Genomic DNA, 27,106 nt, shown 5'->3' with positions numbered 1-27,106 from the left:
GCCCACGCCTCCCTGTCCAGCCCCCACTTTCTAGTGGCAGATGTGAGTGTCTGGGCTGCTGCTCCGCTGGGAATTGCCATTAGGCATGTAATCTGTGGGTTTTAATTATTTATGTACCTATTTGTTTATTTTTCCTCCCAGTTATGTTGCCCTCTGAGATTCATAGGCTTGCCACAGACCCGCCAGTGAGAGTGTTTCCTGGTGTTCAGAAACTTCTCTCTTTTTTAAGACTCCCTTCCCAGGATGGTTCTCCATCCCTACCTCTTTGTCTCTATGTTTATCTTTTATATTTTGTCCTACCTCCTTTTGAAGACAATAGGCTGCCTTTCTAGGTGTCTGATGGCCTCTGCCATCATTCAGAAGTTGTTTTTTAGAATTTGCTCAGCATTCAAATGTTCTTTCAGTGAATTTGTGGGGGAAAAAGTGGTCTCCCCATCCTATTCCTCCACCATCTTAGGACCGCCCCTTGAAACATGGGATCCTAATTCCACAACCAGGGTTTAAACTCATACCCCTTGCACTGGAAGCACAGTTTTGTTTTTTATAATTTGAACATTTATTTTTTGCTTGGGGATAGCCAATTAACAATATTGTGACAGTTTCAGATGAACAGTGAAGGGACTCACCCATACATATACATGTATCCACTCTCCACCAAAACTCTCTTACCATCAATATTGCCACATAGCACATAACCAAAATAAGAGAGAGAAATGAGAGAAAAAGATAATGCTCAGTAACCTTATGATTATCTGCATGTGCAAATTCAGACACCCTCAAGTCATGAAGGGCTGACAAGATTATCAGGTGCTATCCTTCTATGTAGAAAGTAAATAATTTTTTTAATTAAAAATATTTATTTTTATTTATTTTTGGCTGCTCTGAGTCTTAGCTGTAACACTCAGGATCTTTGTTGCCACAGGCAGGCTCTTTAGTTGTGGCATGTGAAAGTTTTAGTTGTGGCACATGAACTCTTAGTTCTGGTATGTGGGATCCAATTACCTGACCAGGGATCGAACCTGGGCCCCCTGCATTGGGAGTACAGAGTCTTAACCACTGGACCAACAGGAGAGTCCTGAAAGTAAAGATTTTAGAACCACCCTAAATCTGGTGGCTCAGAAAGTAAAGAATCCACCTGCAATGTGGGAGTCCTGGGTTTGATTCCTGGGTTTGGTACATCCCCTGAAGGAGAGCAACTCACTCCAGGATTCTTGCCTGGAGAATCCCCATGGACAGAGGAGCCTGGAAGGCTACAGTCCATGGGGTTGCAAAGAGTAGGAAATGACTGAGGAACTAAGCAGACAACCAAAATCTGGCTGAAGAGAAGGAATATATCAGCTCTTTTTCTCTGACAGCGTAACATCTGTTCTGAGTTCCTTGATTTCTGCTGCATTTTCCTAATCTTACATCACTTTTGGGACTGAGACCCGTTTTCTCCAAGATTTGCTAGAGGGTATCTGCTCAAGTGTTTGTAGGAATATACATTTACCAGGAAGCCTTTAATCAAGACATGAAAGAGGACTGTGGAGACAGTGACTCCTGATTATAGTGGTCACCCAGAGAAGTATCTTAGATCAGTACAAGGAGCAGTCCTAGGCTGTGGTAGATGTAGTGAGGCTGCTGAGCAAGAGGAATACAGAAGGACTCGAGTTGCATCCCCACTGCCTGTTTTTAGAGGCCCTTATGGACTACGATCACATGAGGGTCACCCTGACTTCCAACTTGGAATTCTCAAGGAGACTAGGACCTTGATGTAAGACAAGCAGCTTCATAAAACAGAGAGTGGAGTTACAGGGTTCGTCCCGTTTCAATGTGAGGACGTGAAAGTGCACTCACAGTAGCACACACTGCATCAAAGGAGGCCCTGGAAAATCGCTGTCGCTGTGCTCCCCAGGAAGCTCAGGGCACAGATGTCAGGTTAATTTCAGTCTGGAAATTCTCAGTGAGGTGAGGCCTCTGTCTAATAGGATCAGCCTAGTTTCGTGGGTGGACGAATCTGAGCCCAAGCAGGACCTCAGATGACAATGCTGAGTGTTAGTGGGGACCCCTGGAGAGGGAGCCAAACAGCATTCTGTAAATTCTTAGCTCTGAGAGACCCAGAAGAGCTACTTCTGAGTGGTCCCCTCATTCCACCTGTGTGAACTCAGGGAGGGCAAGCCTTCTCTCACAGGATAGGGCCCCAGATCTGCAGAGGGGTGTCATCCTGACCATAACCGGACTTAAGGTGAGGACGATCAGTGCTAATGAGAGGATCTCTCCCCAAAGAGGGAGGCTTACAGAGTGGTGCCCCTCCTGACAAGCAGAGATTCTCAGAGCAGTGCCCTGATACCTTCCACTAGGGACTTGGGTTGGAGAAGGAAATGGCAACCCACTCCAGTGTTCTTGCCTGGAGAATCCCAGGGATGGGGGAGCCTGGTGGGCTGCCATCTATGGGGTCACACAGAGTCGGACATGACTGAAGCGACATAGCAGCAGCAGTAGCAGGGACTTGGGGAGGCAAAGGCTTTGTTTGGGGGCTGTAGGACTTGGCTTCATAGATGGAGGCGTTTGGTGCTCTGTTAAACTGCACACGGAGGACCCTGAGAGAGAATCCAGGAACGGATGAATATTGAGCTACTGGGGTTCCCGTAGTACGCCGCCCTTGCCGCCGACCTCGGGCGACCTCACGTAGGACGGTGCGCAGCTCTCCTCCACTTCCGCTTCGAAGGCGAGGAGCTCGACCAGTAGCTGCAGCAACCGTTTGGTGGAGACTTAGGGTCCAGGACTCGTCCGGAACCAAGGTGAGGACCTGAATGTAGCTGAAGGGACTTTCCCAACCCTTCCAGTAATAAAAGTGACCCATCCATAACCCACCCCTGTGATACGGCTTTTGTGGGCCCCTCAGAGCTATCGGCTGAATGTGGTCTAGAGTGTCTCAGGCCAAGGCATTGGTCTGTGGGGGTAGGCCCGAATTCTACCCCCGGAGGTGGTCTAGGACCTAGATAATGGCCCTGAGGGCTGATGAGCAGACTTCGATACCGCAATGGCGCCACACTGAGCTGCCCCCCTATACTGGGCTCTAGGAGGCCCTGGGTAGAGCTGGCCAACTGTGGTGCCCCCTGGTGTCCACTGGAGGTGGTTTTGGGGAAGTGAGAGCCTTGCTGTAACACAGTAAAACCAGTTCAACAAAGGGAGCTAGTTCCGAACATGATTCATGGTTGTGACGCTGAGTGAGGGTGAGGGCCACTTCCTTAAGAAACGGGTCCACATAAAGCCCCAGCCCTGTTTTCAGGCCTGTGAGAATCTGGCGTTTTGACATGATACTTCCCGGGACATCTTCGGGAAGCGAGTGACCAGGTCAAAGGGGGCAGCCTCAGGTTGGCAGGGGAGGGTTTCAGTTTTGGAGGGGTCATGGTGAGAACCTCGGGGGCTGTGGGTATGTTCCACACCACATCATTCAGACCAGATCCTCCCTGTCGTCATCCCTGGCAGACCTCAAGAATACATGTCGGTCCCCACTTTGGGCTAAGGAGTGGTCAGCCAAGGGAGTGGTCAGCAGAGGGAGAACTCTTAGACCCTGTCATGAGTCAAATGTAGACCTTGGTTGCTTCTATGTCCTGGCTATTTTAAATAGTGCTGCAGTGAACATTTGAGTACAAGTGTCTTTTTCAGTTAGTTTCCTCATGATATATCCTCCATAATGGTACTGTTGGCTCATGTGGTAGTTTTATTCCTCTTTTTTTTTTTTTTTAATGCAGAGTGAATTAAGTCAGAAAGAGGAAAGCCAATATCATATATTAATGCATATATATGGAATCCAGAAAGATGGTACTGATAAACCTCTTTGCAGGGCAGCCTGGAGATGCAGACATAGAGAACACACTCGTGGACACAGTGGGAGAAGGAGAGGGAGGGGCAGATTGAGAGAGTAACATTGAAAACGTACGTATTACCATATGTAAAATAAATAACCAGTATGAATTAGCTTGTGACTCAGGGAGCTCAAAGCCAGTGCTCTAACAGCTTAAGAGGGGTGGGATGGGGTGGGAGGTGGGAGAGAGTTTGGAGAGGGAGGGGACATACAGTATACCTATGGCTGATTCATATTGATGTGGGGCAGAAGATAACACAATATTGTAAAGATATTATCCTTCCGTTAAAAATAGATAAATTTGTTTTTAAAAGGACATATAGAAGAAAAGAGAAGCAAAAAAAAAAAATTAACTTTGAATTGGGATCTTGGATGGGACCACAGGGACAGCAACCTGCCTGCAACAGCTTCCGTTCTTAGGAGACCATGTTTGGGAAGATGAGGTCATCTTCACTTCTTCCTATTGGGACAATGGGTGGTTGGTTTTTACTATCCGACAGGTATCAGTTCAGGAGAAAGTGGAGATTCTTTGCCAGGAGCTCAGTTGAGGAACCTGAGTTGAGGACTCAGAGCGTACATCCCAACCCTTGGATTTCCGCCCAGGAAATCTCAGGGATGGGCTGTGAGGTTGAATATCTGCTTTACTATTTTTTACCAAGTCTAGGGGAGGGGAAATGTCTAGTCTGAAGGTGCAGCCACCAGTTAGCAAATTGAGAATAGTGCCCAACGTTTTAAGGAGCCAAGGTAAGGACCATGAATGATGATCCCAGTGAACTCAGGGTAGAAAAGACCTTACTGAGCTCTCAGCACTGGGTATCCCCTGGGAGGGAGGTGGACTGAGGCACTCAGACACTTTAGACCTTCACTTGCTTCTGGATCATGTGGAGATCTAAAGTGTCCGCATCAGAGTAGCAGAGAGAAGGGTGCGCAGGCTCCACTAGGACTTGATGTGATAATACTGAAGATGAGCTGAGAGGACCCCACTGCCAGCACCTGCTGTCACCTCAGTAAATCTAAAGCAGGGCTGAGAGGGCGTGGAGGAAAAGTAAGGCTTCTGTTCTTCCTCTGGGATTCTCAGGGGACAGGCTGACCCGGAAAACAGGAGGCTTGTGGGTTCCTAGGGCAGTGTCCTCAAGGACACCTGCAGAGGCGGCCTTTGATTAAGCCAAGGTAGAATCTCCCTGTTTTAAGGTGCTCATGTCACCTCATTCTCCATCCTCCAGGTGCCCCAATCTCTTGTCTATTGGCCCAGACCCCTGCCTGCGGTCCCTGACCACGAGGTCATGCCTCGTGGGCAGAAGAGTAAGCACCGTGCTCATGAGAAACATCCCCAGGCCTGGGCTGAGACCCAGGGTCTTCATGATCAGGCCACCACATCTGGGGGAGAAGAGACCACCTCCTCCTCCCCTCCTGATTCAGAGAGCACTCCCTCAAGCTCGTCTGCTGCTGGCACCTCCAAGGGGCCTCAGGGAGCCCAAGGCACCACCAGTGCTGCTGCAGGTGCTATATGCAAAAAGATCTGGTGTCGGTGGCGCAGCACACTTGAGATCTGGTGTAGGTGCCGAGGGCCAAGTTCAGGAAGGTGAAAATTCCTCCCAGGCCTCAGCTGCTGCTGAGAGCTCTCACACAGATCTTCTGACCAAGAAGGAGGAAGAGGCCCTTACAGGTGGGCTGGGGAGGGTAACATGCCCCAGGCAAAGTTCTCAGCCTGAGCAATCGCTCACTTAATGTTCAGGGTTCTCGGGGATTTGTGACTCCCGCCTAGGAGGGTGCCCAGGTCAGCAGACCTTTATCTGAGGTTGGCCGGCTCAGGTCAGTAGAGAGAAATATTTCTAAGGTGTGCCAGGAGGAAGAGCAGCCCTGCCAAGCCCATATCAGCAGAGACCTCACGGAATCCTCCCTGTTGCCACGGCAGATCCTTGTAAACGTCAGAAAGAGATGGCCTCATATCCTTCTCAGGGGTAACACAAAAGTGATGAGCTTGAATTGAGACGGAGGTCTCAGGTCAGCAGAGGGGGAACACTTAGGCCTTCACCTGAGTCAGATTTAGGGTATGGAGTCAGCACCCCCAGTGGGATCACCATCATATGTGTTCCCAACCTGCCTGATGCAGTTGTCACTCATGGCATGGCAGGTGTGGTCAAGCGATGCCACCCTCACATCATTTTGGATCTCAGGAAATGTTCTCAGATCTAAAAAGAGAGGAGCCTCAGGCCCTGCCAGTGTCCAAATCAAGCAAACTGAATGAGGATTGAGGGGCCCACCCACTTTTGAATAGAGGGTTAAGAGGGCCTGGCCCTGCACTCAAGACTTCAATCCCCAGGGAAGGGTATGGGGCTGAGCCACCCAGCCCTATTTTTTAAGTTTACTTTTTTAAGCAGCCTTAGATTGACAGCAAAATGGAGCAGAAAATATGGAGAGTTCCCATATATCTTCTTCTTGGACACATGCACAGCCTCCCCTACTGTCAATGTCCCCCAGCAGAGTAGGCCATTTGCTACAATCTAGGAAGCTACATTGATATATCATTAGCACACAAAGTCCTGGACTAGCACATTTACTTATATTAGCTTCTTTTCTCGGTATTGTACTCTCTGTGAATATAGACAAATGGATGATGACTTGTATCCAGCCTTATGGGCTTCCCAGGTGGGTCAGTGGTAAAGAATCCATCTGCCCATGCAAGAGACGTGGGTTCAATCCCTGGATGGGAAGATCCCCTGGAGAAGACAAAGGCAACTCACCGAGTATTCTTGCCTGAGAAATCCCATAAACAGAGGAGTCTGGCGGGGTACAGTCCATTAGGTCGCCAAGAGTTGGGCACGACTGAGTAACTAAATAACGACAGCACCCACCTCTTTATGTTCATACAGAGAAGTTTCACAACAGTAAAAAGCTCTCTGTGCTCTGTTCATCCCTCCCTCCCTGCCCCCCAAACCTTGGCAACCATTGGTCTTTTTACTGTTTCTATATTTCTGCTTTTTTCTAAGAGTCATGTAGTTGGAATCATGCAGTGTGTAGCTTTTTGAGAATAATTTTTTTTTAGTAATACACATCTAAGGTTCCTCCATGTCTTTTCACAGTTTGAAAACTTATTCATGTTTAGCATTGAACAGTATTCTGTTACTTATCCCATTACCTGCTGAAGGACACTGATGGTTGCTTTTTAAGTTTTGGAAAATATGAATTAAGCTGCTATAAACAACTGCATGCAGGTTTTTGTGTTGATGTAAGTTTCCAGCTCATCTGGCTAAACACCAAAGAGCATGACCCCTAGATCATAGGGTAAGAGTATATTTACTGTTTAGTCACTCAGTTGTCTCTTACTCTTTGCCACCTCATGGAATACAGCCCACCAGGCTCCTCTGTCCATGGAATTTCCCAGACAAAATTCTGGAGTGGGTTGCCATTTCCTCTTCCAGGGAGTCTTCCCAACTCAAGGATCAAACCCATGAGTCTCCTGCATTGTAGTTGGATTCTTCACCACTAGCCCAAGAGTATGTTTCAGTTCAGTTCAGTCGCTCAGTCATGTCCAACTCTTTGCAACCCCATAGACTGCAGCACGCCAGGCCTCCCTATCCATCACCAACTCCCGGAGTTCACTCAAACTCACATCCATCGAGTCGGTGATGCCATCCAGCCATCTCATCCTCTGTCCTCCCCTTCTCCTCCTGCCCCCAGTCCCTCCCAGCATCAGAGTCTTTTCCAATGAGTCAACTCTTCACATGAGGTGGCCAAAGTACTGGAGTTTCAGCTTTAGCATCATTCCTTCCAAAGAGCACCCAGGACTGATCTCCTTTAGAATGGACTGGTTGGATCTCCTTGCAGTCCAAGGAACTCTCAAGAGTCTTCTCTGTCATGACAGTTCAAAAGCATCAATTCTTTGGTGCTCAGCTTTCTTTATATTCCAACTCTCACATCCGTACATGACTACTGGAAAAACCATAGCTTTGGCTAGCAGACCTTTGTTGGCAAAGTAATGTCTCTGCTTTTTAATATGCTGTCTAGGTTGATCGTAACTTTTCTTCCAAGGAGCAAGCGTCTTTTAATTTTGTGACTGTGGTCACCATCTGCAGTGATTTTGGAGCCCCCCAAAATGAAGTCTGTCACTGTTTCCATTGCTTCCTCATCTATTTAGTTGGTTTCTAAAAAAAGACAATTTATTGATGTATGATTGACATACAAAAACCTATACATACTTAATTTATTGATGAATTTGGAGATAAGTCTACTGTGAAATGACCACCACAGTTTATGCCATAAGCATATCCATTACCTCCAAAATTTCCCCCTCTTCCTTTTTTAAGTTTATTTTTAATCGGAGTTTAGTTGCTTTACAATATTGTGTTGGTTTCTGCCATACATCAACATGAATCGGCCATAGGTATACATATGTCCCCTCCCCCTTGAACATCCCTCCACTCCCACTCCTTCCCACCTGTCTAGGTTATCACAGAGCACCAGTTTGAGCTCCCTGCATCACACAGCAAATCCTCATTGGCTGTCGATGTTCCATATGGTAATGTGTATATTTCAGTATTACTCTTGGCTTGTCCCTTCCTCTCCTCTACCCCTGTGTCACCAAGTCTGTCCTCTATGTCTGCGTCTCCATCCTGCCCTGCAAATACATACATCAGTGCTGTCTCCAGGATTCAGTGTGTTATGTGTCAGGATATGATGTTTAAATTTCTCTTTCTGACTTTCTTCACTCTGTATAATAGGCCCTAGGTTCACCCACTACATTGAAACTCACTCAAATATGGTCTTTTTTATGTCTGAGTAGTATTTCATTGTATACATGTACCAAAGCTGCTTTATCCATTCGTCGATGGACATCTAGGTTGCTTCTGTGTCCTATATGTTGTAAATAGTGCTGCAATGAACATTGGAGTACATGTGTCTTATTCATTTATGGTTTCCTAAGGGTTTATGCCCAATAGTGGGATGGTTGGGTCATGTGGTAGTTTTATTCCTAATTTTTAAAGAAGCTTCATACTCTTCTCCATAGAAAGACAGTGAACTCGTTCAGTCGTGTCCGACTCTTTGCGATCCCATAGACTGTAGTCTACCAGGCTTCTTTGTCAATGGGATTTTCCAGGCAAGAGTACTGGAGTGGGTTTCCATTTCCTTCTTCAGGGGATCATCCTGACACAGGGATCGAACCAAGGTCTCCCGCGTTGCAGGCAGATGCTTCACCCTCTGAGCCACCAGGGAAGCCCATAGAGGCTGTATCAATTTACATTCCCACCAACAATGCAAGAGAGTTCCCTTTTCTCCACACCCTCTCCAGCATTTATTGTTTATAGACTTTTTGATGATGGCCATTTTGACAGATGCCTTCTCACCCTTTATGTTTTGTATTTGTGATAAGAACACTTACCGTAAGATTTGACCTCTTAGAGAGTGTACAATATAGTATTTTATCTATAAGCTCTATGTTATAGAGTAGATCCCTAGAACTTATTCATTTTGTATAATTAAACTTTGTAATTTTTGATTAATACTGAGAATTGGAATACTGCCTGCTGTATCAGTGAATAAACACTGTCAGTTATCGACAGTTGCAGCCACCACGGATGGTGAACCCTGAGGGAACACAGGATGTAAAAATACAGGATACGGGCCCCAGATATGTGAAGTTCATATCAAAGGAATGATTTCAGTGAGCCCCGATTCTTGCATCTTTCCATATATGGAAAAGGGCTAAATTCCTTAACCAGGGTTATCTGGTTTTCCTTCATTTATCATAATCTTTTGATATTCAGACTACCTGCCCTTTGTTGCAAAACTTCTATGTAACCTGGCTCCTCCCCTCCCTTCTTTGGAGCAGTTCTCTCAGGGTTACTCGAGACGCTGCCTCCTGGGTTGAAGTCCTAAACGTTTGTACCAAAGAGAACATAACTGTCCGCTTTTAGGCTGTGAATGATTTGTTTTGTTTTGTTTTGTTTTTCTTTTAATTTATTTATTTTAATTGGTGGCTAATTACTTTACAGTATTGTAGTGGCTTTTGCCATACATTGACATGAATCAGCCATGGGTGTACATTGTTCTCTTTCCTGACCCCCCCTCCCACCTGCCTCCCCATCCCATCTCTCAGGGTCATCCCAGTGCACCAGCCCTGAGCACCCTGTCTCATGCATAGACTGTGAATGTTTTTTAAGTCTACAATTCCTTCTCATTCACCCTCCCATAGACCATGGCAACCACCACTCTACTGTCTGTTTTTTTGACTTTGACCATTTTAGATTCTTCATATAAATGACATGCAGTATTTGTCCTTCTGTGTCTGGCTTATTTCACTGTAGCAGAAGGTCCTCTGGGTTTATCCACGCTGTCATAACTGGAGGGGTTAGCTTCTTTTTAAGGCTGAATGGTGCTCCATTATATGTGTATTTTGCATCTTCTTTATCCATTCATCTGTCACTGCACACCTAGGCTGCTTCCCTTTCTTGGCCATTGTGAGTAGTGCTGCAATGAACATGGGAGTGCAGAGCTCTCCTCGAGGTCCTGATTTCAGTTCCTTTGGATAGTAGTGGAATTGCAGAAAGTATTATGTGTTATTTTTGATTTTTTGAGGAACTGCTACACTGTTTTCCCTGTAAATTGGCTGTACCAATTTATATTCCTACCAGCAGTGTTGAATATGTATAGTTTACTAAGAAACTTGCAAACTGTCTTCCATAGTGGCTCTACCATTTTGTATCACCACCACCGAGGAATGAGAGTTCTTGTTGATTCACATCCTTACCAGCATTTGGTGTTGTCAGTCCTTTGAATGCTGGCCATTCTGAAAGGCATGTCGTGGTATCTGCTTGCTTTTTAATTTGCACTTCCCTAATGGTATATGATGTGGAGCATCTTCCCATATGCTTGTTGCCATCTGTGTATCTTCCTTGGGGAGGTATCTATTCCTATCTTTTGTCCATTTTTTATTAGATGTTAGTTTTCTTCTTATTAATATTAAGAGTTCTTTGTATATTTTAGATTAGAGCCTTCATCAGATATGTCTTTTGCAAATATTTTCTCCCAGACTATGGCTCATCTTCTTGTTCTCTTGGTGTATTTTAATGGAGCAGAAGTTTAAGGGGAATGAAATGTAACTTATCAATTATTTCTTTCATGGATCCCCATCACTTTTTTCTGTGATGATATTTTGTTGATTGGTTTTCTATGTGGCACATGAGATCTTAAGTCCCCAACCAGGGTTTGAACTCTCACCCCTTGCACTGGAGGCACAGTTTTTGTAAAATTTTAGCTTTTTTTATTGGAGAAGGCAATGGCATCCCACTCCAGCACTCTTGCCTGGGAAATCCCATGGATGGAGGAGCCTGGTAGGCTACAGTCCATGGGGTTGCTAAGAGTTAGACATGACTGCACGACTTCACTTTCACTTTTGACTTTCCTGCATTGGAGAAGGAAATGGCAACCCACTCCAGTATTCTTGCTTGGAGAACCACAGGGACGGCGGAGCCTGGTGGGCTTCCGTCTATGGGGTCGCACAGAGTTGGACATGACTAATGTGACTTAGCAGCAGCAGCAGCAGCTTTTTTATTTTGTGTTGGGGTATAGCAAATTAACAATATTGTGACAGTTTTCAGGTGAACAGTGAAGGGACTCAGCCGTACATATACATGTATCGACTCTCCCCCAAACCTCCATCAGTACTGCCACATAATATTAAGCAGAGTTCTCTGTGTTATACAGTACATCCTTGTTGCTTATCCATTTTAAATATAGCAGTGTGTACATGTCAATCCCAAATCCCCTAACTATCCCTGTCCCACATCCTTCCCCAGCGGCAACCATAAATTTGTTCTCTGAGACTGTAAGTCTTTCTATTTTGTAGTTAAATTCATTTGTATCATCTCTTCTTAAATTATACATCTAAGATATGTCATATAATATTTCTCCTTCTCTGTCTGACTCACTTCAGTCAGTATGATGATCTCTAGGTCCATCCTGTTGCAGATTGGCGGTTGCCGCAAGAGGGGGTTGGAGGATGGATGAAATGGGTGTAAGTGTCCAAATGGCATAAACATTCACAACTTTCACTTACAAAATAAAGAAGCCCTAGTGTTCTTGCCTGGAGAATCCCTGGGACAGGGGAGCCTGGTGGGGCTGCCGTCTATGGGGTCGCACAGAGTCCGACACGACTGAAGCGATGTAGCAGCAGCAGCAGGGATATAATGTACAGCATGGTGACTGTAGTTAATCGTTGTTGTTAAGTCGCCAAGGGGTTTCCTACTGTCTGCAACCCTATGGATTGTAGCTTGCCAGCCTCCTCTGTCTTTGGAATTTTCCATGCAAGAGTACTGGATTGGGTTGCCGTGTCCTCCTCCAGGGCATCTTCCCGACCCAGGAATTGAACCCACATCTCCTGCATCAACAGGCAGATTCTTTACCACTGAGCCACCAGGGAAGCCCATAGTTAATAATACTGTATTGTATATGTGAAAGTTCCTAAGAGAATATATATATTTTTAAAGCGAGCTATAGTTGTTGTGGGCTTCCCTGGTGGCTCAGATGGCAAAGAATCTGCCTGCAATGTAGGAGACCTGGGTTTGATCACTTAGTCAGAAAGATCCCCTGTCGAAGGGAATGGTTACCCACTCCAGTGGGTAATTCTTACTTGGAGAATTCCATCGATAGAGGAGTCTGGCGGGCTACCGTCCTTAGGGTCAAAAAGAGTTGCACAAGACTGAGAAACCAACACTTTGACTTCATTTTCATAGTTGATGTACAATATTTTATGTTTCAGGGACACAACAAAGTGATTCACAATTTGTAAATGTTATGTTCCATTTATAGTTATTATAAAATATCGGTATATCCCCTTTGTTTTGCAGTATATTCTTGTAGCTTACTTATTTTATACATATGAGTTTGCACCGCTTAATCTTCTATCCCTGCCCTTACCCTCCCCCTTGCTGCTCTCCATTGGTAACCACCTCTAGCTTGTTCTCTCTATCTGTGAGTCTGCTTCATCTCCCTAGTCTGTTTTATTGATTAATTCTCCATATATCCTTCATCGAACCTGGACTGGCAACTCGTTTCATACATGATATTATACATGTTTCAATGCCATTCTCCCAAATCTTCCCACCCTTTCCCTCTGCAACAGAGTCCATAAGACTGTTCTATACATCAGTGTCTCTTTTGCTGTCTTGTACACAGGGTTATTGTTACCATCTTTCTAAATTCCATATATATGCGTTAGTATACTATATTGGTGTTTTTCTTTGTGGCTTACTTCACTCTGTATAATAGGCTCCAGTTTCATCCACCTCATTAGACTGATTCAAATGTATTCTTTTTAATGGCTGAGTAATACTCCATTGTGTATATGTACCACAGCTTTCTTATCCATTCATCTGCTGATGGACATCTAGGTTGCTTCCATGTCCTGGCTATTATAAACAGTGCTGCGATGACCTTTGGTGTACACGTGTCTCTTTCCCTTCTGGTTTCTTCAGTGTGTATGCCCAGCAGTGGGATTGTTGGATCATAAGGCAGTTCTATTTCCAGTTTTTTAAGGAATCTCCACACTGTTCTCCATAGTGGCTGTACTAGTTTGCATTCCCACCAACAGTGTAAGAGGGTTCCCTTTTCTCCACACCCTCTCCAGCATTTATTGCTTGTAGACTTTTGGATAGCAGCCATTCTGACTGGTGTGAAATGGTACCTCGTAGTGGTTTTGATTTGCATTTCTCTGATAATGAGTGATGTTGAGCATCTTTTCATGTGTTTGTTAGCCATCTGTATGTCTTCTTTGGAGAAATGTCTATTTAGTTCTTTGGCCCATTTTTTGATTGGGTCATTTATTTTTCTGGAATTGAGCTGTAGGAGTTGCTTGTATATTTTTGAGATTAGTTGTTTGTCAATTGCTTCATTTGCTATTATTTTCTCCCATTCTGAAGGCTGTCTTTTCACCTTGCTAATAGTTTCCTTTGATGTGCAGAAGCTTTTAAGTTTAATTAGGTCCCATTTGTTTAACAATTTTTGCTTTTATTTCCAATATTCTGGATGGTGGGTCATAGAGGATCCTGCTGTGATATATGTCAGAGAGTGTTTTGCCTATGTTCTTCTCTAGGAGTTTTATGGGGACGGAGGAGGGTTCAGGATGGGGAACACATGTATACCTGTGGCGGATTCATTTTGATATTTGGCAAAACTAATACAATTTGTAAAGTTTAAAAATAAAATAAAAAATTTCTCCATATAAATGGTATTATACAGCATTTGTCTTCCTCTCTCTCACATATTTTAGTTAACATAATACCTTCCAACCAATCCATGTTCTTGAAAATGGCAAAAGTTCATTCTTTTTTATGATTGAGTAATATTCCATTGTGTGTGTGTGTATCTTTTAGAATTAGTGGTTGTTTTTTTTTTTTTTTTCATTTTTAGCAATAATTTAAGTTGAGCGCCAAAGAATTAATGCTTTTGAACTGTGGTGTTGGAGAAGACTCTTGAGAGTCCCTTTGACTGCAAGGAGATCCAACCAGTCCATTCTAAAGGAGATCAGTCCTGGGATTTCTTTGGAAGGAGTGATGCTAAAGCTGAAACTCCAGTACTTTGACCACCTCATGTGAAGAGTTGACTCATTGGAAAAGACTCTGATGCTGGGAGGGATTAGGGGCAGGAGGAGAAGGGGATGACAGAGGATGAGATGGCTGGATGGCATCATCGACTCGATGGACGTGAGTGAACTGCGGGAGTTGGTGATGGACAGGGAGGCCTGGCGTGCTGTGATTCATGGGGTTGCAAACAGTCGGACACGACTGAGTGAACTGAAATGAACTGAAAGTTTATTCAAGCTTTAATGCAGGTTATTCTGACTTTAAGGTAGCATCACATGGCATACTTCTGAGTACATTCCTGAAAAACTCTTTTGTACTTATTTCTATTTTATAGATTTGTGCAACCTCTGGCACTGGGGAGGCTATCATCTGGGTTCTGATCACATAGCAGTGAACAAATGGATACCGGAAATGTAGAAATCATGAAAGCAAGAGACTACAGTGATCTTAGAGTAGCGAACCGAGTGCTGCCATTAGTGTTCATGTCTGGAGGAGAAATTCTGTTGCAAATGCACCCTTAGGTAGTGTGAATGGGTAGTTTTTAGGGAAATGAATTGTCAGAGAGAATACACTGCCTCAATATGGGCTGCTGTTCTTTTTCATAATTGTGGTTTGCCAATGAAATGTATCATCCCCAACTGTACCTGCAGAATATTGTGATGGAGGGTCACTGGCCACATCACTAGGTTCCTTATTAATCCATTTCAGTGCCACAGTCTGTGCTTTTTGTCTGACTCCTCACTGTCTCAGTGTGTGCTCAAAGGTCTGGCCAAAACTCTTGATTATCTGGTGGCTGGGAAGGACTAGCTCTTCATCTCACGCTGGCTCTGCAGACACAGGTGCCTTCTTAATAAACAGGGAGGTTGGACTGGGGTGGGGTCACTGGCAGAGAATAGATGAGGCTGGAGGGGAAGGGGAGACGAGCAGTGGAAACCCTTAGACTCAGACAAGCATCGAGTACCTGATGGAGACCATCCAAATTAGTGGGTTATTTTTTTATTTTTTTTTTCAGATATACACCCGGGAGTGGGATTGCTGGGTCATTTGGTAGTTCTCTTTTTAGATTTTGAGGACCCTTCTTACTGTTATCCATGGTGGCTGCACCAAATGACATTCCCACCAACAGTGTACAGATCTTGTCCACATGCTCACCAGCATTTGTTACTTCTGTTCCTTTTGGATGATAGCCCTTCTGATAATACCTCATTGTGGGTTTAACTTGCATTCATATGATGATTAATGATGTTGAACATCTTTTCATGTGCCTCTTAGCCAGCTGTATGTCTTCCTTGGAAAAATGTGTATTTAAGTCTTCTGCCCATCTTTTTCTTGATTGTTTTTTTTAAACTGTTATATAAACTGTTTCTATATTTTGGATATTAACCACTTATTGGTTATATCATTGGCAAATATTTTCTCCCATATAGTAGGTTGGCTTTTCATATTGTTGATGGTTTCCTTTGCTGTGCAAAAGCTTTTAACTTTAGTTACAACCCATTTTTTTTTTTTTTGCTTTTATTTCCCTAGCTTTAGGAGACAGATCCAAAAAACTATTGTTATGATTTGTGTCAAAGAGTGTTCTGCTCATATAATCTTCTAAGAGTTTTATGGTTTCCACTCTTATAGCTAGGTCTTTAATCCCTTTTCGGTTTACTTTTGTATATTGTGTTAGAGACTATACTGATCTCATTCTTTGAGAGCTACATGTCAAAGAATGAGATTAGAGCGTAAATACAATTTGGTAATGTCAGAAAATTAAATGTGGTTTTACATTTGAGCCAGTAATTCAGTGTTTTCAGAAATAAACTCTGAAGAGACATCCACAACCATATGAAAATATGTAAATTCCTATGCCCATGTTAATTGAGGGAACATGATATATCCACAGAGTGGAGTACTACGAAGCTATAAAAAGGAATGAGTACAATTTTGTAAACTAATATGGAGTGCTTCCGTGATAGATATAGATACATAAACGAATGTGGGAGTTTGGGGCTAATGTCGATGATACCAAGTCCAGTGCCTTCCCGTTCTGGTATGAAGAGGCTTTGAGAGCTGAAGAAGAGAGAGCCAGAGTGAGAGCTGTAGCCAGGGCTCCTGTGGTGCCAAGGCCAGTGCACTTTCCGGAGCATGTCCAAATTTCCTCTTACCCCTAGTGAAGTCTGAGCAGATACTTCACATTGCTTTTCAAGAAAGCAGACAATCTCTAGCAGAGGGCCACGGTGGGGCTCATGGAAATTCAGCATATAACGTATTTGTGTTCCTATACAATATGCACAAATTGGAGGTTTTTCTTTTTTCTGTTTTTAACTGTTGTTCCTTTTAATTAAAGATGTGTTTAGCTTCAGAGTCCAAGTATACTAATGGCACAGCTCCCACATGTACTGCAGATTATCAAGTTGAAAAATAAGAATTTTCATATTACATAAAACAGACTGAAATCCTTGAATCATTTCTTGACATTCAGAACAAGATAACATGATATTGGAATATGGATTTTTTTGTGAAAATGGAAATTTTTCCACAGTGAAGTCTGTGTGATTATCAGATACAGAAAAAAATCTTAAGAGGTATTCACTTCTTCGTTTGTTTTGTTTTAGTCTTTCTTTGTAAAATTGAAGTTTATTTACCTGGATTGGCTTCGCTTATTTAAGAATGTGGGAGAAGTGAAATCCCAGTAACATTGCTTTCTTGTACACTTGCACTATAGTTGTTCAAATATCAATTTAGCATCTGCTCTTTGGAAGGCTTCTGGGTGGTTTTGGGGATGCTAAGAAAAATAAACTCAACCCCTTCTTATAGAATTCTAGAGTCTAAGAGCAGCATTCATATAAAGTAGCTGGTGAACTGAGATTTAGGGGCCCAATAAAAATGAGGTGTAAGGAGGTGAGGGGATTGAGGGCTTCCTCATGAGGAGTCTAGTGTAAATACACTGAGGCAAGGCACTTGGAGACTTTAGAACAATAAAAGTCTGGCAGCGGAAGGTAGTTTTAAGTTAGGCTACAGGGCGAGCCCACCAGGGAGGCTGTGGAAACACTGAATAGGGGTCAGACCCTCAGATGGCGGGGTCTCAAAGTTGAGAGACTTAAGCCTGGAATGGAAAACTACACTGAATGAACTACCCTTCGTTATTTTCCATGTAGCTGTCCAATTTTCACAGCAGCACTTTCTGAAGAGACTGTTATTTTTGGTTTGCGAGTATTCTGTTCAGGATTTTTACATCTATGTTCTTCAGTGACATTGGCCTGTAATTTCCTTTTTTAGTGAATCTTTGTCTGATTTTGCTATCTGGGTGATGGTGGCCTCATAGAACAAGCTTGGGAGTGTTCCTTCCTCTGCAATTTTTTGGACGAGTTTGAGATTGATAGGTAATAACTCTTCTCTGTTTGATAGAATTCACATGTGAAACCATCTGGTCCTGGGCTTTTGGATATTGAAAATCGTTTAATCACTGTTTCAATTTCAGTTATTGTGATTGGTCTACTTACATTCTGTATTTCTTCCTTGTTCAGTCTTGGAAGGTTGTACCTCTCTAAGAATCTGTCTATTTCTTCTAGGTTATCCATTTTATTTGCATATAGTTGTCTGTAGTAGTCTCTTATGATCCTTTGAATTTCACATGAGTGCATTCCTAATGAAATCAACCCTGATTACCTTGGTGTGGTGAGAGCATAGAGGTAAAATGAGGGAGTGTAAAGCAGGAAAATCTGGCCCCCCTGCCATAAGAAGGTACCCTGAGCCCTGGTTAAAGGAATTTCATACAATTGGACACATTCTTGCATTTCCTTACTAAAAAGTCTAGTCCTCTTCTGTATGAGCCAGAATAGCAGGGAGGTAGCATTGAACTGCTTATAAATGTGTGTGCGTGATGTTAAAAATGAAATTTTACCAGGAGAAATAACCATTGGTTGTGGTCTTAAAGGTAATGGACTACATAGATGCCTTGGGTTGAATGTATTTCCCCTGGAAATTGCCCAGACATGTAGATTTGCTTGTTTGTGTGTGATCTCTGCTGGAGTGGTAAAATGTTTTGGTCATCTACCAGAAAGATTAAATCCCAGCATGCTCAGAAGAAAGTGAGGAAATCAGTGTTTAAACATGTGTGCTCCTGAATTGTTCTCTCAATCTCAGCTCTGGCTGAGTTTAAGACAGCTTCCTCTTTCACTTTCTTCAACATGATGCAATCACTCATTCACCCTCTGCCTCACTAGGTAAGTTTTTCAAGGTAGAGAGTGAGACAGAGTCTAAGCTTCTATATGGCCCTCTTCAGTAGACAAGCATGCCCTCAGCACTTGGCAGGGTGGAAATATTAGGAGCCTCTGACCAAATGGGCTCATCTTGGAACTGGTGGGATAGATTCCTTGGAAGCTGGGTAGCACACGTGCCTTTCAAGCTACAGTTTGATAACCACATATAATAATGGAAAACTTTTCGGGGTTTTTTAAGTGAACCCTCAGATCCAAGCTGGTCACCTTGAGACTGTCCATTCTTCTCAGTGGTTTCTCCAAGGAATTCATACAGCCAGCTCTTCCAAGAAACCAAACTAGGAGATGGAATTGGGTCCTAAATTAAGGGGTGATGCCTCTAGTTTGCCCATTTTCTTCCTAGAAAGGAACAAAGTGCTCTGAGCCACAGATAGACAAGCCCTGAAAGCTTTCTTACAGCTCCCATGAATGCAGGGGTTTTCCAGGAAGAAGCCAGCATTTCTGCCTCATCCAGAGACCTCAAGTTCTTGATAAGAGTGCTGGTTGATGTCGACTGCAATCCATGAAGGCTGGGAAGAGGCAGCAAGCATTGGTTAAAGGCAGTTGGTCCAGGCTCTGTTTTCTGGCCAAAAGGGAAACTATTTTGAGCACTACAGTGGAAGTGCAGTCCATGGGGTTCCAAAGAGTCGAACATAACTGAGTGACTGAACTGAACTGAACTGAACATTGGAAGAAATTGGTCATTCAACTGCAGAGTTCAGTTTGGGCTAATGAGTGGCCAGGAAGAGCCAGGACAGCTAACCCAATGGTAATAAAAGTCCATCCAGGCACCCAAACTCCAAACTTAATAGCATATAAAGAGACATGTGAAGGAAGTTAAATCTCTCATACTTACCTTTCTTAAATACCAATTAATCCAACCTTGCCAATGCTTATATAACACTCCAGTCTGGTTGGTACAAAGATTTGAGACCTGGGATTATCATTTTGTACAAAATTTGAGAATCATTAACCAAATTGAGGATGATTTCCCACAAGATTGAAGAATGTACAAAGAGAGATGGGGGGGATTGAAACATAAAACATCGACCAATTTAAACTTGTTTTGCTTCCTTAAAACAGGTTGTTGGTTAATGAAACCTTGAGTTATTTTTAGAGACAGCACCATGCATATGCAAAAAGGAGCCCCTGTTTCCAGGATGACCCCCGAACCAAGAGGGTTCAGCCTGTGAAACTCTCAGAGTAGGAATGTTGCCATGGGAGAACTGTATGAAGTTCTTCAATATGGAAAATCTGGCTTCTAGCAGCATGAATAGCTTACATGAACTAATTCAAGACTAGCCAATTAGCTTCCAGGTTTGCAGTTCCCCTAAACCCTTTCATTTTACCTCAAACTCTGGATTGAGGAGACAGATTTGAGAGCCCTGCCTCGTTGTCTTCTTGCCACTCCACCTTGGAATAAAATTTTTCTCTCAAAAGCCTGTTCCATAGTATTGGCGTCTATGTGCATCACCAGCGAGCCCTTGCTGGGGAACACTAGTAACTAATAGGCCTGGAATTAGACTCCTCTCTGAATTCCTCTAGATTCCACACTGTTAGACTCCTCTTGACCTAAAGCAGAGCTTGTGTTCCTTAACATTCAAATGTATCTTGGGATAAAAGTAAGGACTCTGAATATATTCCAATACACTTCTTTAGGCAGAAAGCCTTGAAGGCTACCTCAGTAAATGACAGCAATGAGGAGGAGAAACAGATGATAGTGACAATCAGATTGTATCTCTATGCAGTGTCAGATAACCTCAATTAGAAGAGCACAAAGCCATCTTGGACGGCTCCTTTCCTTTAAAAGTGTGTGCATATCCCAGATATGGTGGGTTGGGTTATAGATCACTGCAATAAAGTGAATATTGCCATAAAGTAAGTCACAGGAATTTGGGGGATTCCCATGCTTATAAACGTTGTTAATCCTATTGTATACACTTACTAGAAAATCTCTAAAAAATGTACATAGCTTAATTTACATATATAAGGGAGTTACTTAGTAAGAAAGAAAAGTTATCAGAGCACCATAAGAAATAAAATAAGGAAAGAGTTTAAAATATTTAAAGAATTAACAATATGTGGAACAGGGACCGCAAGTGAACACTCGGTTTTGGAAAAATGGTGCCACAGATATGTTCAGTGCAGGGTTATGCAAATTTTAAGTTTGTAATGAAGCACAATACCATGAAGCATGATTAAGTGAAGTACAGTGTTTTAAAGGTATGCCTGTAAATCAATTAAAAGAAGTCACAAAAGAGACTGACTCTGGCTTTTGAAAAGGATGGAGCAGCATTTTTCTCTGGGAACACACCCCATTCTGCCCCCTGCCTCCTGTGTTATTTTCCCCATCTCAGGTCAAGTCTGGGACATGAAACTGTAAAGTTTGCATTAGGGACACTGCTCAAGAGTTTGCCGGAATGTGGTGTTCCCCAAGAATTATTTAATCCAAGAGATAGACAAAATGAGGGCCTCCATGAGTGAGGACTGGAGAGACAACAACCCTAAAATACAGGTCATTCAGAGACCTGCCCAAACTTGCTCTCAGGCCTAGATTGCCCAGACAGGACATTCCCTCTTATAAGCCTTGTAGTTCTCTGTGAGGTCCAAGTCTCAGTCTAAGAAGAATGGCCTCAGTTCAGTAGAGGGAGAATCTCAGGTTGGAGGGTCAGGTCCCAGGACTGGCCAGGACCATGGTGAGGTCCCTGAGTGAAGAAAGAAGTATCACTAGACCCACAAATGAGGAGGCTTTACAGACCCCTGCCCCTATTTCTGACCCCAGAGGCTCCAGGCAGAGTTATAGGGATGGGAAGCCTCTTCATTTCTGTCTGGTCTCAGGGAGGGAAGGGCTTGTCTGTCAGGATCAAACTCCAGTTCTGCAGAGGGGGGGCATCTTGTCCATCATCACAGTGAAGGTGAGGACCATCGGTGCTAATGAGAGGGTCTCTCCCACCAAGGAGGAAGGCTCACAGAGTGGCTCCCCTCCTGTCAGGGAGAGATGCTCAGAGACGCACCCTGACTCCCCACTAGGGATTTGGGGAGACTAGGGCTTTGGGGGCAGGAGGACTCAAGTCCATAGAGCAAGGGTTCCTGGGCTCTGATTGATGGTACAGGGAGGACCCTAAGGGATGACCCACAGACAGCTGAACACTGAACGATGGTGTCCCCACAGAGCCCTGCCCCGCCATCATCCCTTAGAGATCCTGCACAGGGCAGCCTGAGCTGGAAGTGGCTCCCCCCACAATCCGTGCTGGTGGTGGGGAGCTCGGACTACTGTTCAGGGCATTCATTTGGACGAGAGTGGATTCCCAGGACTGACCTGAAGGCAAAGTGAGGACCTGAATGTGGAGTCAAGGGACCATTGCCCCTCTTGTAACAAAGCAAAACCCACAAAGTCTCGCCTCTGTGGTCAGCAGGGGACAGTTCCTACAATGCTGTTAGGCTTACTTCTTTGGTAAATTTTGATCTAAGAGATTCTTTAAGATTTAAGAGATTACTTGATTCTGGAAATGAAAGAAACCTAGGCCCTAACTCCAGTCACTGGGAGAGCCCCAGGTACTAACAGGGCACTGGGTAGTTAAGATGGTGACACAAAGCGCTACTGATGTGCTCAATTCCTGGACTTCTCCCCTGTCAAACTCTAGGAGGTGAAGCTTTGTTTGGAGGCTTATGGACACAGTTTAGGTAAAAGAGGAGTGTCAGGTCTGATAGATGAAGAAGGGGACTCTGAATGAGGACCATAGAAACACACCTCCCCACCCCCACCCCTCGGCCTTTACACACCTCCCCTGCTATCAGCTATCTGAGACCCTGAGCATCATGGCCGGATATGAGTCATCCTCACTTCTGATCTACAGTTTCCAGGAAGTAAGGACTTAAGTTTGAGGGCCTGGCCTATGGCGGGTGGAGGGTGGATTCCCAGCACTGGTCCAGAGTCTAGGTTAAGGCTGAACTCGGACTGAGGCAGGGGCCGCTCAGCCCATAACAAAGAGGGCCTCACCAAGTCTCACTGCTGCTGTAAGCCCTGGGAAGCCCCAGCAGAGCCATTAAATTGAATTCGGCCCTGGAAGTCTCAGGGATGGGAGGGCTTTGGTCTCAGGAGTAGCCCCTGCTTGCAGATGGAGAATATCTCGGTCCTGACTGCAGTGAAGTGAATGCTGTATGTACTGATTGGGGGCCCCTCCCCATTTAGGGGTGGTATCACGAAGCAGAGTGCCTATGTATCTGGGAGGCTCCGGCGAGGGAGTATTCATGTATGTGGTACCCTGACTTTGCCCCTCCAGGTACTCATGGTATTCAGGACTTTGCTCTGAGGCTGAACTACCCAGGTTATTGGTGGGAGGAGTCCTGAGTTCTACCCACACCTGAGCAAGGACTAAGGAGGACACTGACTCTAAACTTAAGTTCTCATAAATTCTGGCCCTTTTCTATGTAGAAACCTAGAGTATCTGTGAAGATGAGTGGTCTTCTCACTTCTGTCTGGAGAGTTCAGAGAAGTGAGGATGGTGGACTAAGTGAATGACCTCAATTATGCCAAGGTAGGAGTCCCAGGGCTTCAGAGGAGTCAGGGTGAGGACCCTGAAAGAACTGATGATTGCACTCACCCACCAACAGGGGAATCACTAAAGAGTACCCTCTATACCACCCTCACCTGCCACATAGCACTGAGAAGCCCATGCATGGAAGTCAGGTGTATGTGAACCCTCCTTTCTTTCTGATGGTATGGGATTTGGTGAGAGCCTTTGTCTGACAGGAGGTACACCAGGGCAGCAGACACAGGTGTCCCAGGCTCTACCTAGAGCCAAGGAAAGACCCTGAAAGAGGAAAGAAAACCCCAGTGAGCCCAGGACAGAGTTCCCTAGAGCTGAATGCTGTGGGTGCCCCCTGCCAGGGACACTGGGCTGAGGTACCTCTTCATTTCTTCAGGTATCACAGGAAGATGAGGACCAGGCTTTGGGGTATAAGCTTAGAGTCACACAGAGGAGGGGGCCCTGCACCTGCCAAAAGTTGATACGATTGTCCTGAATATGAACCGAGAGGACCCCCACCCTCCAGAATGGAGGGGGGTGTCCAGAAGGACTAGACTGGCCCACTGTTCCTCAGCCTCAGGAAGCAGCTGGCAGGGCTGGCAGGCTGCAGCCTGAGACTCACCTTAATTATTTTGACAGAGTTTTCAGAGGACAGAGCGATCAGAACGGGAGTCCTTTGGGTTCGCAGAGCAGTGCCCGTGTGGCAACCTGCAGAGTGAGCCTTCTTAAAAGCCGAGTGGTGCCTCCCTGCCACGGGCACTCACACCCTCTCATCCTCTCTCCTCTCTGCCCAGATCACGTGCTGTTCTACCTGCACTCCTGCCTGTTGTCCTGACCACAGTCACCATGCCTCGGGGTAAGAAGGCTAAGCTCCACACCTGTGAGAAACGCCGCCAGGCTCAGCATGGCACCCAGGATCTGAGGGGCACTCAGGTCACTGCCACCACGATGGAAGCACTCTCATCTTCTTCCAATCCTGGTCCTGGGGTTGATGCTAAGGGAAAGTCCGGTGCTAGGTCTGGTAACCATCTCAAGCGTCCTCGGGGGGCCCTGGCCACCACCACTGTGCCTGCAGGTGTTTCTCCCACAAGATCATCCAAAAGAGCCCTTGGGAAATTTGGGAAAACACATAATTCCTCTCAGGCCCCTCTCTCCAATGTGCGGTCTGGAAAACACTCACTAACCAGGCCGACAAATCTGTTGGTGCAGTTCCTGTTATGCATGTATAAGACAAAAAAGCCCATTAGGAAAGCGAATATGCTGAAGATTATCGATAAAAAGTACCACAATCGATTCCTCAGGATCCTCAAAAGAGCTTCTGACAGCATGGAGGTGGTATTTGGTGTTGACGTGAAGAAAGACAACACTGCCAAGCATTCTTATGTCCTTGTCAGCAAGATGAATCTCCCCCGCAATGGGATTGTGCACCGTGGCAGGGGTTTTCCCAAGACCGGTCTCCTGATGAATCTCCTGGGTGTGATCTTCATGAAGGGCAACTGTGCCACAGAGGAAGACATCTGGGATTTCCTGGGTAAGATGAAGATCTATGCTGGGAAGAGGCATTTCTTATTTGGGGAGCCCAAGAAGCTCATCACCCAAGATTTGGTGCAGCTGAAGTATTTGGAATATCGGCAAGTGCCTGGCAGTGATCCAGCATGCTATGAGCTCCTGTGGGGTCCCAGAGCGCATGCTGAAACAAGCAAGATGAGAGTCCTGGAGTTCCTGGCCAGGATTAACCGTTTGGATCCCAGTGCCTTCCACTTTTGGTATGAAGAGGCTTTGAAAGATGAGGAAGAGAAGGCCCAAGCTAGCGGATGTCCCAGTGTTCCCCCAGCAGTTCCTTCCACATCTAGTGAAGCTGAGGCAAATTCTGCACTTTGAGGCTCAAGAGAGTAGTCAGTGTTCCAAGTAGTATAGGACTGGACCTCACCAAGGGTTCTTAGTGTAAAATACCTTGGTGTTCCTGTTCTGTATGGGGAATTGATAGATAAACCTGTGTTTTTATGTTCTTGGTACTTTTCAAATGTTGCTCCTAAATGAAAGCTTATCTAGCATATATGTGTACAAATTAATCAGTCACACTTAACCATTTTTTGTTGGTCCTAAGGATAAGAGTTTTTCTGTTGTGTAAAAGCAAAAGGGGAAGCTTCATCTTATTTAGTAAGCCAGTGAAAGATAACATGGCATTGCAATATGTTATTTCCTTGAAAATACAAAACAGTAAAATATGTGGGATCAAGAAATAGAGGAAAAGGAAGATAGTCAGTATTTGGTTCCCTCATCCCTTGTACTCTGTGTTTTACAAAATTATAAGCAACAGTATATGCCTGGTTAATTCAAAATGTTGAAATAAATTCTAATAATTTCAACCTCATGCTCACAGGCTCATTTATTCCCCAAACATGAACTGAGCCTCTGCTCATAGTAGGCTCCATGCTAGTACTTGGAGAGCTGAGAAAAAGATCTAGGCACTGACCATAAAATTATAGAGTCGAGAAGTAGCTGTCATGTAAAGGAAATGGTGACATGACAGCAGTCAAATGTGAATTCCCTGATGCAAGGTAGTGGTGGGACTTGGGAAAATATAAGTCCTTCAGTGGGAAGTAATTATAAGTTGAGTGCATGGTGGGCTGGATGAGGCTATGGTAATCGGACCAGGGACCAGGTTCTCACATGGTGGGCTGCATAGTTTAAAGACAAAGCCTGGGATGGGAAACTGCCCTTAACAGTTATATAGGCACACTTCACTCTGTTGTACTTTGCTTTATTGTATTTCACAGGTACTGCTTTTCTTTTCTTTGTTCTTTTTCTTCAACAAATTGAAAGTTTGTGTTAGTCAACCTTGCTTCCAGCAAGTCTTTCGGCTCCATGTTTCCATCACCGTTTGCTCACTTCATGTCTGTGTGTCACGTTTTGATACCTCTTGCAATGTTCACACCCTCAGCAGCAAAAATGATGGACTTACTGAAGGCTCAGATAATGATTAGGATTTTTCTTTTAGCAAACAGGTGTTTTTAATTAAGACATCTATATTGTTCTGAGGAATAATGCTATGCCCACTTAATAACCTATAGTATAGTATAAACATAAATTTTATGAAAACACTGGGAAACCAAAAATTTCTTGTGACTCAATTGTGATACTGACTTTCCTTTGGGGGTTGGAAACCAAATTGCAGTATTTTCTGAGTCTGCCTGTGCTTTGGGATTGTGAGTAAATCAGAGAGCAATCATGTGAAGCTGCCATGGAATGTGTCCTGTGCTCTTATTCCAGTACAGGGAAACACTGTGGAGATTAGATGCTTTATTCATGTTGTCTTCTGTCTATGGAGTTTCCCAGAAATAAGGGTGGCACTCCCCTGAGGTGGGATGATGCCTTGAAGCCGATGGACTGGTGCACTCTGCCCTCGGTTGGGGAGCCAGAACCCCCACCACTAAAAAAAATAATGATAATTGAAATCAAGTTATCTTGACTGTAATTTGGCAAACAATAGGGAAGGAATAGACACTTGTGGGTGGTTAAATGAATGAAAGTAGGAGTGGTTTTTGAAAAAGGACAAGTTAGAGATAGGTAAGTTTGGGGCCCCTGAAACATTTTGGAGCTTTGTGTTACATCCACTGAGGATACCTACCTCATAGTGACTTTCAGTGGCATACTCTTAACTGGGATATGCTAGTTTTCCTTGCTAACCAGGATTTTTCTGATAGAGGGTCCTTTGCCCTTGACCCCTGCTTATTCTTTGACATCTCCTGGGTTGAAAATTGAATCACAGTGTATTGGGTTGAATCTCTGGGGACAAATTGATCACACTAAGGACTGGCATCCTTGACAGTCTCAAGACAGGCCAGGCAACAGGCCAGGCATTTTACAGGCATTATTCTCAGTCCCCAAGACAGACCTTCT

General features: G+C 44.4%; 1 protein-coding gene across 2 annotated transcripts in view; it reads left to right on the top strand.

Annotated features, from left to right (window-relative positions):
- The window catches only part of LOC129638749 (melanoma-associated antigen B3-like), a 48,300-nt gene extending 22,728 nt beyond the window's left edge, over window positions 1–25,572 (top strand). Inside the window, exons 2-3 of one of the 2 annotated variants that reach the window (XM_055563397.1) lie at window positions 23,110–23,212; window positions 23,998–25,572. In XM_055563397.1, coding sequence (XP_055419372.1) covers window positions 23,193–23,212; window positions 23,998–25,084 — 1,107 coding nt within the window. In that variant the 5' untranslated portion in view covers window positions 23,110–23,192 and the 3' untranslated portion in view covers window positions 25,085–25,572. The remainder of the gene's footprint in view (window positions 1–23,109; window positions 23,213–23,997) is intronic. The other variant, XM_055563398.1, reaches the window with a different exon arrangement.
- Window positions 25,573–27,106: the final 1,534 nt, after the last annotated feature.

The sequence above is a fragment of the Bubalus kerabau genome, chromosome X, assembly GCF_029407905.1.
Source record: "Bubalus kerabau isolate K-KA32 ecotype Philippines breed swamp buffalo chromosome X, PCC_UOA_SB_1v2, whole genome shotgun sequence".
In the NCBI taxonomy this organism is placed as follows: Eukaryota; Metazoa; Chordata; class Mammalia; order Artiodactyla; family Bovidae; genus Bubalus; species Bubalus kerabau.
Note: the sequence above shows the minus strand (reverse complement) of the source record. Positions and strands in the feature narration are given on the sequence as shown.